This window comes from Girardinichthys multiradiatus, chromosome 9, assembly GCF_021462225.1.
Source record: "Girardinichthys multiradiatus isolate DD_20200921_A chromosome 9, DD_fGirMul_XY1, whole genome shotgun sequence".
NCBI classification, from domain to species: domain Eukaryota; kingdom Metazoa; phylum Chordata; class Actinopteri; order Cyprinodontiformes; family Goodeidae; genus Girardinichthys; species Girardinichthys multiradiatus.
This window is the reverse complement of record NC_061802.1, coordinates 16,413,567-16,427,355: the sequence shown is the minus strand read 5'-3', so window position 1 is coordinate 16,427,355 and position 13,789 is coordinate 16,413,567. Positions and strand designations below refer to the sequence as shown.

The following is a 13,789-nucleotide window of genomic DNA, read 5'->3' as shown; positions in this document are numbered from 1 at the left end:
TTCCATCCGGTTTGCGTTTAGTTGGACCATCATTTATTTTTCAACAGGACAATGACCCCAAACACACCTCCAGGTTGTGTAAGGGCTCTTTGACCAAGAAGGAGAGTGATGGGGTGCTGCGCCAGATGACCTGGCCTCCACAGTCACCGGACCTGAACCCAATCGAGATGGTTTGGAGTGAGCTGGACCGCAGACTGAAGGCAAAAGGGCCAACAAGTGCTAAGCATCTCTGGGAACTCCTTCAAGACTGTTGGAAAACCATTTCAGGTGACAACCTCTTGAAGCTCATCAACAGAATGCCAAGAGTGTGCGGAGCAGTAATCAAAGCAAAAGGTGGCTACTTTGAAGAACCTAGAATATAAGACATATTTTCAGTTGTTTCACACTTTTTTGTTCAGTATATGATTCCACTTGTGTTAATTCATAGTTTTGATGCCTTCAGTGTGAAGCTACAATATTCATAGTCATGAAAATAAAGAAAACTCTTTGAATGAGAAGGTGTGTCCAAACTTTTGGTCTGTACCGTATGTGAAGCAACCAACATAATTTATTTTTTCTCCAAAAGGAGCAAAAACATAGAACTAATGCAAACAAAGCTGCAACTGTAATGCTGTTTTTAGCCATTATTTTCTTTGAGGCAGATTCGATGCGGTTAGGGGCCGGGATACAATGTGCAAACCTGGAAGGTTGAAAATATAACATCCAGTGAACTCTGACAACGAAACAGTCAAATGCAGCAACAGAAAGAAAGTACTGAAACCGGATTTTTAATGCCTTGCAGCACCCCACACGCTTACAGGAGTCCCACACAAAGAGCAACAAGTGAAAGTATCATATCCTAGAATGGTGGTTTAGTGTCCAAAATGTTCTGCTTTCACATGTGGCCCAGGCATAGAAACTTTTAGAGGCTGCAGCAGCAAACCAGCGCAAGGCTGAGACTTGTCATTAGGAAAGGTTGTGCGATAATCCACCTGCAGACCACCTGAAAAATTCAATAGACTCATGCTGTCTCACATCCTGTGTTTAAAGTAAACCACGTATTTTACATTCACATTCCACCTGAGCTTGGAGCTCATCTGGTAAAAGAAATGTCAAAGCACACCTTTGCACACACCCACAGCCCCAACATAAAGGCCATGAGAGCTTCAGGCAGAGCAGCAGAATGATGTTTACAGTAAACTATCAAAGAGTTGTACTCTACACATGACACATGTGAACCACAGCCCTACAGATCAGAACACAGACAACAAGTTCTCATGCTACAAGACTCTTGATGGCTCATGTATGATGCTGTCGGGGTCATGCGGTGGGTGCTGTGGGTGAATTCCCCTCTCTGATGTGAATCCTGGCTTTTATCAAGTCAAAGAAACAGCCTGGTGTTTGTCTGGTACCTGTAGGTATCTGGCAGTCTCTCCAGTCAAAGTATCCAGCATACATGCCGGGCTCCAGGGAGCCTGCGATTGGATCAGCTCGTCTCTCAATGTAAGCTTCAAAAAGCTTCCCATCCAGCTCCCGAACAGCATCCATACTCACCTGGAAGATCAAGGACATATCGAAATTTACAAAAAAAAAACAACCCTGCGTAGTCTCCTAAATATCATCAAATCAGTACTGTTTAATTCAACATAGTCATCAAAAACAGAAAGTATCCCCTCTTTTAACTCTAGAGTTTCAAGTATAAAATACAAATTTGTCAAAGTACATATAAAATTATGTTTCTTAGCTGATTATCAAACTGCTTAAATCTAATCTCAAGTATACAAATACACACATCAGATTTCACACTGTTGTTACTTATAAACCAAAACCAAGATGAAGTGGAAAAGGTGTACGTTAAAAAACTTCCCACTGTATTTCAACTGAGCTGAGGTCCGTACTTTCACTGGGCCACTGCAGCCCCTTGATTCTTTTGGGATTTTTTTTAGCCATTCTGTTGGAGATTTGTTGCTGCGTTTAGGGTCATCGTCCTGATGATGAACCAGTTTGGACCAAGCTTCAACTGTTGGGCGTATTACAGCTAGAATACTTTGGCATGCATAGGAGTTCAGTGTTGACTGAATGATTGCGAGGTGCCCAGCGCTGCAAATCAAGCCCACATCATCTGTCTTCCTCCACCATGCTTGACAGGTGGTATGAGGTGTTTGCCTGTTTGGTTTTCTCCAGACATTACAAAGTTATGCAATGTAACTTTGCAGACCTACGTCATCCTGCAGAACACAGGCGCTCTCCTTCGAACCTTCCGATTTATTGTAAGCACCCTGTCATGAGCTTTATAAATACGCTAACTGAGGCCTCTAGAGTCAGAGATGGAAATATTTTGGCCATTTCTCTCAGCACTGCGCAGTCTGACCTTGGGATGAATTTGCTGTATTGTCCGCTCCTAGGAAGGTTTGCGCTTGTCTTTTTTCCACTTGTGAATAATTTTTCTCACTGTAGACTCCCACTGTTATAGAGGTGGGTCAGACAGAGCTTAGATTTAAGTTATGTTAAGGCCTACTGGTAAACTTAAATATTACCTGTGGAACACATAAAATCATTTCAATCTTACCAATGCTGCCTAATACATAACACTGAACTGCCAGTGTTATGTATTAGGCAGCATTTTGCGTGAATTTCTGCTTTCACATGTGTGACCTGTGTATTTTCTTACAGTATTTTTGACTGCAGAGATATGTAAGAGTTGGTAATTAATGACACAGTACAACAGTTTCATATCAAGTTCATCTTGGGATTTTTGTTTTATTTTTCACAAGCACTTTCAGAGTTATTTTAAGCTTTAAGAAGTACTAACACCAATAACATGTTTTCAACATCTTTGAGGCTCTAAATCAAGCTTTCAAAGAAGATAATGATGAACTGTTTTAACTGGAAAACCAACCGAATTTTTATTTTCTTTGTGATTCAGCCATTAGTCATTGTGTGCCACTGTGTGAGTGAAGAGAAAGCGGTGAAAATGTGGAAATGAGCTTTGAAGACAATAACATTTACCTTTACTTAATCAAGAGTCATCACTCTGCTGAGAAATAGAGCCTCAATGATCAGCTTTGTTGTTGATGACACATCAACGCACTTCTTAACATAATAACAGCATGAATGTACGAGTACTGAGTCCTTTTGCTGCAGTCGTTATGCCTATTTAAAAGGAGGCATGGTTTCGGTTACTGACCCGATTGATCTTCTCTGTCCCTGTCAAGCCGTGCTTCTCCAGGTGGTCGGCCAGGTTCAGGAAGGTGCGTCTCTCCAGGTACTGGCAGTTGCTGAGGATTATCAACAGGCGCTGCTCCTACATACAAAACAATCCCAAGTTTTAACCTCCTGGTTCTACAATGATTTTCTACACACATCAACTTTACACTAAAAAAACAACACTTAAGATATGACACTTTGATACAGTGTAAAGTAGTCAGTGTACAACTTGTATAACACATTTTTGCTGTCTTCTCAAAATAACACACAGCCATTAATGTCTTAACTGCTGGCAACAAAGGTGAGTACACCTCTAAGTGAAAATGTCAGTGGTTGTTAACATGGCGCCTCGTGGCAAGGAGCTCTCTGAGGATCTGAAAAAAAAGAATTGTTGCTCTACATAAAGATGGCCGAGGCTATAAGAATAATGCCAACGCCCTGAACTTGAACTGCAGCATGGTGGCCAAGACCATACAGCGATTCAACAGGGCAGGGTCCACTCAGAACAATTGGCACTATTTAAATATACTGAACTGAAGTTGAGTGCATGTGCTTAGTGTCATGTCCAGAAGTTAGCTTTTAAAAATAGATGCTGTCAGCCTTGCTGCAGAGGTTGAAGGGGTGGGAGGTTGGGGGCTTCAGCCTGTCATTGATCAGACCTTACACCGCAAATGGCATTGAATTGGTCTGCATAGCTGTTGTCCAAGAAGAAAGACCAAACGTTTCCCTTTGGAAACAGGAGAGTATTCCAACATAACGACCCCAAATACACCTCTACGCTTCTCTGCTAAAAAACTGAAGGTAAAGGTGCTGGACTGGCCAAGCATGTCTCCAGACCTAAACCCTATTGAGCATCTGTGGGGCATCCTCAAACGGAAGGTGGAAGAGTGCAAGGTCTCTAACATCCACCAGCTCCATGATGTCGTCATGGAGGAGTGGAAGAGGATTCCAGTGGCAACCTGTGAAGCTCTAGTGAACTCCATGCCCAAGAGGGTTAAGGCAGTGATGGAAACGAATGGTAGCCACACAAAATATTGACACTTTGGGCACAATTTGGACATTTTCACTTAGGGGTGTACTCACTTTTGTAGCCAGTGGTTTAGACATTAATGGCTGTGTGTTGAGTTATTTTGAGGGAACAGCAAATTTACACTGTTATACAAGCTGTACACTCACTACTTTACATTGTATGAAAGTATGATATATTCATTGTTGTCCCATGAAAAGATATAATAAGACATTTAGAAAAATGTGGTCACAAACGATGGATGGGTAGCACTGATTTCTAAAGAGTAATACACCTCATAAATGGGTTGATCATTAAGCGCAGCAACTGACACATAGATTTTCTTTAGCTTATAAAGATTTAACTTTATGAAATGGCCTTTCTAAATACCTGACTAGAGTCTGAGGGAAACTGCAGTATTTGGCTTGTCCTGATCCAGAAAACAGCCTTATCATAGGACAGGATAGGGAGTATCTGCAGGAGGGTAAGGTGCTGTTGTGTCAGGTCTTAACAGACTATCTTGCTGATACCTTAAAGACTATTATGGTGAACATAAATGCAATTGAATTTTGAACAACTGATCCAGTCTTTGTTAACCTGGTTAGGCACGACTTCTTGGATTTGGGTCTTGCCTGGTCAGTTTGTCATAGTCTCTGTGTCTCTAACACTCTAGCATTCATAAGTTGGAGAGAGTATTTGCCACATCTCCACTTAGACACAAGGAAAAGTCTTGGTTTAAACACACACACTACCGACAAAAAGTTAGGGATATTTGGCTGCTGTTGTAACTGCTGTTGGTTTTTGAAACAGGTCATTAGGGTTCTGAGGTACAGAGTTACGTCTCTCTAGACGGGGACTCAGCTAATACCATAGGTTTCTATGGGATTCAGATCTGGAGAAAGTGCAGGCCACTCTTTTCGTGGTACCCCAGTCTCTAGCAGCCATTCCCTAATGATGTGACCTCGATGAACTGGAGCATTGTCATCCATGAAGATGAAATTAGGCCTGTGTTGTTCATGCAGGGGTACAATGACTGGATTAATAAGGTTATTCAGGTAATATGGGCCCACTGGTCCCTCGTCCAGCATAAACGCTCCCTGGCTTAGCAAGACAGTAATGCCCGTGTCCGGTGGTGTGGTCAGGTACCCTTGCAGGTTGTCTAGCATGCAGTCCACACTGATGTAAATGGTTTCGAATGGTCTGACGTGACACTTGGGTGCCTCTCACTTCCCTTAAATGTGTCTGGAGTTCTGTGGCATTCATCATTCAGTTCCACGGGGCACTGTTCACAATGTCATTAGGTCATCAGTGTGGGATGTGGCCAAAGGTCGTCCACTTCTATGGCTTTCTGTGACTCTTCCAGTCTTTCTGTAGCAACCTGCTGATGACACTCTGTAATACTGTAATCTCACTGGCCACCTCTGTCTGAGAACATCCTCTGTGTGGTCTCGGTACTGTTCACCAATTGTTAGGTGTCGTCTTGATCTCATGATGTCAAAATGTGAACAGCATGATGAGGAGGACTGATGAGGATTCTGTTCTGATTGAACCAGGCAATGTATTGGTTGATTCATGGATCAAATACCTGTAGTGAATGTTGCCTTTAAGCTCCTTGTTGGAGAACAGCAAGTTGTGCGAAAAGTACTGAAACATTGAATAGTTGAACATGTGCATCTGAAATTTTACCTGAAAATATGTATATGAAAATGTTTTGATATTGCAGCTGTAACAGCATCAAAATGAGGTTCTAAAAAGGTATCAACTAAGACGGGTTAAACAAAAAAAAAACATAAACAGCACACGTTTATCAGATTTTTATTTGTGAAAGATTTTGAAAACTATGTATCATTTTTCTTCTGTTTTACAGTTACAATGTGTGTTTTTCTCTCATGAAAAATAAATAAAATGCATTAAAGTTTGTAGTTATAACATAAACTCTGGCAGAGTTCAAGGCATAGGACTTTTTTTGTATCGCACAGCTCATACTCCTATCCATTTACTCTTCCTCTACATCATCCAAACTATAAAGAAACTCCTAGTCTTAACAGACAGGGACTGAGATACATTGAATTTTAATATTACAAGAGTTGGATTAATCTGAATTATGTCCTGTCCTACAAGAACTTGCCTATCTTTAGGTAATTGTCAACTCAATAAAATATATTTTTGTTTTCAATCTCAGATTCCACAAACTCATAATAACCATCCAAAACCACACAGATGCAAATACAAATACACCAAATAACCAAGACTAGCTCTTAGAAACAGAGAGATGACAGAGTGATTAGTTTATACTGTACCAACCACATAATACTACATCACTCGCTGCACTTTTGTTTTTCACGCTCCAAGTTCAGTGGGCTACAGAAATCTGATATCTCCTGATGGTTGTCAGGCTTACATCCTTGCATGCTTTTTAGCTGGTGGTTTCTAACTCTCAAAACAAAACGGTTCAAAATATGAGTGAAATCAGTCTCGACTCTGGTCATCCACTAGAGCTCAGCAGCTGAACTCCCGCTACTCATATTCGGGCTGGGGAAACCCCTTCTGCACCTTCCTCCATTTCCCTTTACCAGAAGCACCCCGTACCATGCTCTTCCTCCCATCCTCCTCCTCTGCGTTTTACCCCCCCACCACCACCAACAACAACTCAACCAAGTTACAGGAAACAAGGATGTATCTGCTGCTTGTCCACAACCAGGAAACAGCCTGATAACATTTTGTGGTTCCAGTGACTGAGACGTGTGTTTGTCTAGTTGTATTACATAGAGAGCCCACACTTGGGTGACGCTACCAGGCGCAGGCTGGCTGTAGAAATTCAGGCTATTAAACCAAAAATACTCAATAGAAACAATAACAATGTTGTGCTTACAGATGTTGGAATGAATCCCTCCTGGATCCTGGAAAACCGATCTGGAGAGGACAGGTCCACTGAAATGTTGCTGCAAAGACAGGAGACATTTCTTCTTCAGAGGCGACCACAATAAACATTAAAAAAAAAAAAAAAAGAAGAAATGATCAAAATACTCACCGAGATACATCAAAGTCTTCATCTGCCTTTGTACTCAGCTGCTCCAAACAGTTTATAAAAACCTATGGAGAACACATGGAGATCCACGAACATCAAAGCTCTGATATTTACTCTTATAAGTTAATGAATGAAAACAGGGTCAGTTTTGTCTTAAGCCCCAAAAAGCTTGTGAAAATATTTTTATCCTTTAATACGTACTGGTAAAAAAAAACTGCAGATTGGCAGATTGAAAAAACAAAACAGGAACGTCTGGTCTTCATTATACCTATTTTGTCTCTGTTGTGTGAATCATATTTTTTTATTTGCTTAGTTTTGTGGAATTAGTTAATTTTGTCATAAAAAGTCGCGGGAATGATCTGTGTCGTATTGGGTTTTGTGGTCTGCCTGCCTTTAGCTGAGAATCACTGCAACACATCCATCTTGGCTGTGATCGGCAGAAGCCGGGAGAAAGGTAAATACGACACGGTGTCGTGTAGCAGTTTAAGTTTTATCCCTTTATGTACAAATTCACTGCCCTTCTTTGCTTGTTTTGATGGATGTCTCCTCAGGGTTTGGTTCACCTGGGTTTTCCTTTTTGTAAATTTTTGTTCAAATGAAAAAGAAAAAAACAAAACCAAACAAAGATTTACAGTAGAAATATTTTAAGATACATAACAATGTCAAGAATTCATGCAGACGTGTGCAAACCTATGCAATTTTGCACCAACCCACTAGTAGATGTGGACAACAGTGGATATATGTGAAGAAAAAAAAAAAAAAAAATCCTTTCTGCATGTGTGGAATTTTTTCTAGAAGATTTTGAAAAACAATCAGGGAACGGCTAAGACGTTGAGGACTGAGAAAAGTGAGTTTTAGCTAAACTACTAACAGTGATCTGCTGCTCATGTATGGAAAACCTCCTCAAATCATCCAAGAAATTAGTGTAATAAAAGTAAATGTATGTTATTGAGGTCTGCAGGTAATTTCAAACACATTTTACCTTCATGATGCTCACACTGAGCTCTGCTGCTTGGTCCTGGACCTGGTCTAACTGCAGCACCTGACAGACACAGAGGAAACAAAGCAAGGCTAGAGTTAAATAAACATGATTTAGTATATTTTGTTTAGTTCAGTTGTACATTGTTTTATTTTTTCCTCCTTAAATATAGCTATAAAATGGGTTTTCAAAGGAACAAATGACCTTTAACTTTTTTCAAAGTTGTTCTGAGGGATTTCAAACTTCACTTTAACTAATTTCACAACGTACATTGATTTCTCCTGGTTTGATTTCCAGTGGCTCTTTCAGTGACTGCAGCATCTGGACCATGCACTGTTCAAACTTGGAAGGCTGCAAAAAATGTCAAAGACAGAACATGTGAGAAGAACTTGGGAACATCGGCTGAAGAATAATGAACATAATCTTTAAATTCAGGTCAGAACAAAGCCAGACTGCAGGTGAACTTCACTTAAGAATTTAAGAGTCAGTAAAATTATGGGAGCAGTCTCAGACATTGGTTCAGAAGAATTGTGGGGCAACTTTACAAACCTAAGAAATGAACTTGGACATTTTACATGTTAACTAAGGAATGCGGGTTTTCTACAATTTGCATTGCATGGTCTGATGTTGGAGCTGAATTGCCTAGGATGTCCACCTCTGGGAAGATCTGCAGCTGTCTCAAATGTATACAACTTGTGAATAATCTTTCTCTCTTTAAAGCAGTGGACTTCAAATAGCTTGCGAATGGCCTTACAACTCTTCCCAGATTACTTCATTTGCTGCGACAAATGCTTTGTGAAGGCTATTGCGGATGTCTTTGCGCTTATGTTAAAACACACCTGTATACTTCAGAGCTGCAAACAGCTAAAAGGTTTGCTCATAAATCCAGTGGATGTAGCAAGGGTGTAATTAGTTATCATATTTTCTTAGCATTTTTGTACACTTTAGGTTAGATTTAAAAAAAATTTGAAAACTTTTTATCATGTCTTGATATGTAAATCCAAATAATGGAAAGCGGGTGTACTTTTTTCTTAGTCCTGGTCCATCTTTGCTTACTTCCTTTGCCCCTGTGAAAAAATCTTTTCATTACATAGGGAATGAAAGCTGGTTTGTACTGTCTATTTTGTGTACAACAGAGTTGACATTATAGGATATCTGTCTTAAAGAATCTGATGTCCTAAAATGAGGTCTGGTGCGACTGTGACGACAGTGGTAGAGGTTCATCCTGTAACCAGTAGGTTGCCAGTTCGAAGCCCCGCTCTGTCTGTCTCAGTCGTTGTGTCTTTGGGCAAGACACTTGACCCTCCTTGCCTGCTGGTGGATGACTGATTGTAGTGTAAAGCACTTTGGGGTCTCTGGGAACTTGATAAAGCGCTATACAAGGGCAGGCTATTTACCATTTACTTATAGAAATAGAAGGTGATACGAAGTTTTACAGACCTGAATCTGATAAAAGGTGCAAAGATCACATACAATACAACACACATTCTTATTGGAAAATGATTGCACAAAAATCCATTTTTTGATTTTGCCAGCAGTATGATTCGATTTAATAAAAAATTCTTAACTATTTCCTGATTTAGATAAGTGTAGATACTATTAGATTTAATGCACTAATATAACATAGTCATACAAAAATACTGGGTAATATATCTGCCAATTTTAGCTCTATAACACCAAGACCTGCTTGCTGTGGTAACACCTTCTTACCAGACTGGTGATTCCCTCGTTATCTACAACCCAATCTTCCTTTTCGGCAAGCCTCTTCACATCTAAATGGGGAAGAAGCAATATGTAAATTACTTTCAACCATTTAACAATTTACCAAAAATCAATCACTTATTTATAAAGTGTGATAAAAAAAAGAGAAAATTAGGTGTTTCTGAGGATAAACCACATTGTGTCAAATAAAATCTAACTTTTTGCACAGACTACAGTTTGTTTGGGGTTGTGTGTGAGTGGAGGGACAGGGGTGTAGGTAGTTCAGCGAAAACCAGTCACTCTTCTTAAAATGACCATGCCTAACCACAAGTGAAACTGAACATGTCTGGTTTTGGTCTCATAACACTTTCTCCATTGTAATCCTGGAGGTTGCAGGAGATAAAAACATCCTTACCACCAAAAAAAAAAAAGAGAGAAAAAAAAAAGAGAAAAATTATATATATATATATATATATATAAATATATATATATCAAAGCAGGAAATTCACAGGGGTTATTAGTAAAAAAAAATCATCGCAGAGCTTTTGGATTTCTGTCAGCTAGATGCATCTGTGTAACGTAAACAGTCTGTCATCTGTATTTGATGACAAAGTTCATGCATGCAAATGTAACAGACAATTTATGTTTCTTTCAGGATTATTTATTCTCTGTTACGACACATTTCTGTTACTGTTTTACATTCATTAAACCCACTTGCTTTAGTTTTAAGAGACTTCCTTATTTAATTTATGCCTTGTCTTTTAGGGTTAATTTCCAAAATTGCAAAAATAAAGACATTTTCAGAGTTTTTTTTCCCAACTGTCTCTTGCAGTAAAGTATGCATTTATACAGTGACTTCACAAGGCACGTTCAAACTTGCAACTGATTCTCAATACATTAATATGAAGTGTCCTGCAGAAATTTGCGAGATTCCTAATAAAAATATATAAAAACATTTAATAAGTTAATTGTTTATCACAGTAGCATAATCCTTCACCAAAAACCTGTGAAAATTCCAGCCTTTATTTGAATTTATTTTAAAATGTATTTAGTGGAAAAAAATCCAATGTTACTTTGTATCTTATTGGCACCTCAGCTGTTTATACTTGGTACAACGCCCATTTTCTCAACTGGAAAACAATTCTTGACCTTTAACATTTCCTTACGATTTAGGCATGCATAGAGAGAAATCTGAGGTTCATTATGTGTCTGACACTAACAAGGTTCTCTTTGGAAGACAAATCGGCCCACAGCATCACAGATCTCCCACCATACTCAACAGAGGGCAGGCAATGCTTTTACACATTTTCATACTACTGTTTCACATCATACCCACCAATACTGTGAGATCTGCTCTGCTGCACTGCAAGTCCGCACTAAAATAAACTTGCATACACAATCTGGGACCTGGTGTAGGATTAGAGCGTACCCGACCATTAAATCCAAAATGAAAAATCCCAAATTGACAGTGAAAATGCCCATTGCCCACAATGCCCATTTTTCCACCATACGTACGTTGGATGCAAGAAAACATTAAGTGAATGAAAAGAATAGTTATTTTTACAAATCTATTCATCTTCACCAAGCCCCCTGCTCTTTATCCTTCAAGTAGCCTCAAATATCATGAATTACTGTAAAGGTCTGCTGTGGAAATCTGCTTTTTTTCTCCACACTTTCATCCTAACAGTTTCACTGAGATGGAACCAGTTTGAAGTTCCTGCATCATCTTGGTGTCAAATGCAGTTTCAGGACACAGGATCAACACTGATCCATTATCGATGGCTGCTTCTTTTAGCTTGGCTGCTCTGCACACCCATTCCTCTTTTCCATCAGTTGAAGTATTGTCTCACAGACACTGACATTTTGATTTTCATGTATTTTTGGTTCATTTTCCTCTTTTAAAAGGCAAGGTTTTCTGTACTAACACTTCAACATCTTCCTCAGTCAACACGCATGTTTCGCTTTTACAATATTAACTTTTCATTTGCAACTGATTTGCAAGTCTGTGTTGAATGACTGCTAAAAATATTTGGCTTTTTTATTGGAAGTTCTCTTGTAAATGATTTTTTTCTGTAAGGTAGCTGGAGTAGCTCATTAACAGCTTTAACTGCCGTTTAACTGCAGATTTAATTGCACATTTAAACTTGTTCAGATACCTAAATGAATTCCTGAACAGTTTTCCTTTCCTTGGTCTTAAAAACATTAGCTAGAGATTGAAACATTTTGCATACTGTTTTTAAGACATTTATCTACAGTCATATTATTTGACTGTAAGAAAACATTTCATTGCGTGATAACTGTGGTTAATTCTTTCCTAAAATAAAACAAAATAACACTGTCCAAACATTTTAGTTAATTAAGGGGCTCAAGTAAGATGCACATGTGGACTGCAGCAAATGTTGCAGCAAATTGCATGCCTAAAATCCAGGAAATAAATTTAACTTCTGACATGAAGTTGACATGATCAGGTGCAGCCAGTTTAATAGGGAACAGTTGTCCATTCATTTTCCACAGTTTCCACTCAGTGGACCTCGACTCACCTTGTGACGTATGGAGCAGAGTCACCATCAGGCAATGGACTCTCAGTTCCAGCAGCAGGTCCTGGATCACCTGCAGCAAATCATTTGGGATTTCCAGAGTCGACAGTGCCTCGTGACAACCCCTGGGTGTGAGAGGCACCATTAGACAACCAACAGTGGGTCTTAAATATTGTAGCACAGAGGAAGTCCCAAAAGCGACTGAGGCAAATGTTGGAAATCTCAGGGTGAGAACCTGACAGTATGGATGATCTGAGTGAACCAGGCTCCGGTCAGCTCCATCTTGTCCTCCCAGCCTCCATAAACACTAAGCTCTCCTTGCGGAAGAGTGGTGGAGAGGAGAGCGCCACGAATAAGCTTCACAAGCCTGTTTGTCACCTCCTCAATCATTTTCTACGAAAAAAGCAAAACAGAAAAAAAAAACAATTGTTCAAACCAGATAACATAATTTACAAAAAGAGCTGAATTTAAAATAAAAAAAGAGCCTCATACTTTAAAGTCATTCTGTCTCTGTCTGGCATTCTTCTTGGACTTTTCCACCTGGCCAGATTTCTCTCCAGTCTGCAGGAAGAAAAGGTTGAAAAGCAGTTAATTACCAGAATATTCTATGGTGGATTAAGAGACTGTAAACTCAGTGAAACATTTTCTTCGTTAAAACAATGGTACCCACTATCACAGAGAGGATAACTTTCCAGTTTGATTCCTCAGTCTGGAAAAATATAATGTTTTACATCATTTTGCATCTGGAACACTTTACAGTGTTTTCAAGGATATCACTGAGCCTATTCTGGTTTAGTTTTGATAAACAACCCTTTAGGTTTAGATAAAGGGAAAATAAATCTGCTATCGTAATTGTTCCTGGAAATCCTGCAAAAAATTGCCCATCACAAGATGTGTATCCCCAGCAATTTCATCCAGCTACCACTGGAGGATCACAAAGTGTTGCCAGATCCGAAGGGTCACAAAACTCCTCTGCATTTTCAGAGTTTGACCTAGAGGCAAAACACTGTGTGTGGATGAAGATTACCACCACAAAACGACCTGACCAAACCACCCCCACACTGAAGCATGGTGGTGGCAGAATCATACTGTGGGGAGGCAAGTCTTCAGCAAGGACAAGAAACTTGGACAGAGTTGATAGGAATATGAATAAAACTAAACACAAGGACATTGTGAAAGAAACATTTTAGGTAAGCAGATGTTCACCTTACAGCAGGACTATGACTCTAAATGTACAGCCAGAGCTACAATGAAATGGTAGATGGTATAGAGGAATCGGCAGAAGAGTTTCTAGATGTACAAAGCTGGTAGAAACAAACTACAAAAGACTTGCAGTTGTAATTGCAATGAAA

The 13,789-nt window shown here is 39.5% G+C and overlaps 1 protein-coding gene across 2 annotated transcripts in view; it reads right to left on the bottom strand.

The window, feature by feature from the left end:
• exoc2 (exocyst complex component 2) overlaps positions 1–13,789 on the bottom strand; it is a 62,653-nt gene that overhangs the window by 7,965 nt on the left and 40,899 nt on the right. For both annotated transcript variants that reach the window (XM_047375844.1, XM_047375843.1), the window contains 10 exons: positions 12,930–12,998; positions 12,673–12,830; positions 12,441–12,562; positions 9,910–9,971; positions 8,470–8,550; positions 8,203–8,262; positions 7,224–7,285; positions 7,065–7,134; positions 3,167–3,283; positions 1,392–1,533 (listed from right to left, as the gene is read on the bottom strand). In XM_047375844.1, the coding sequence (XP_047231800.1) occupies positions 1,392–1,533; positions 3,167–3,283; positions 7,065–7,134; positions 7,224–7,285; positions 8,203–8,262; positions 8,470–8,550; positions 9,910–9,971; positions 12,441–12,562; positions 12,673–12,830; positions 12,930–12,998 (943 nt within the window). The remainder of the gene's footprint in view (positions 1–1,391; positions 1,534–3,166; positions 3,284–7,064; positions 7,135–7,223; positions 7,286–8,202; positions 8,263–8,469; positions 8,551–9,909; positions 9,972–12,440; positions 12,563–12,672; positions 12,831–12,929; positions 12,999–13,789) is intronic.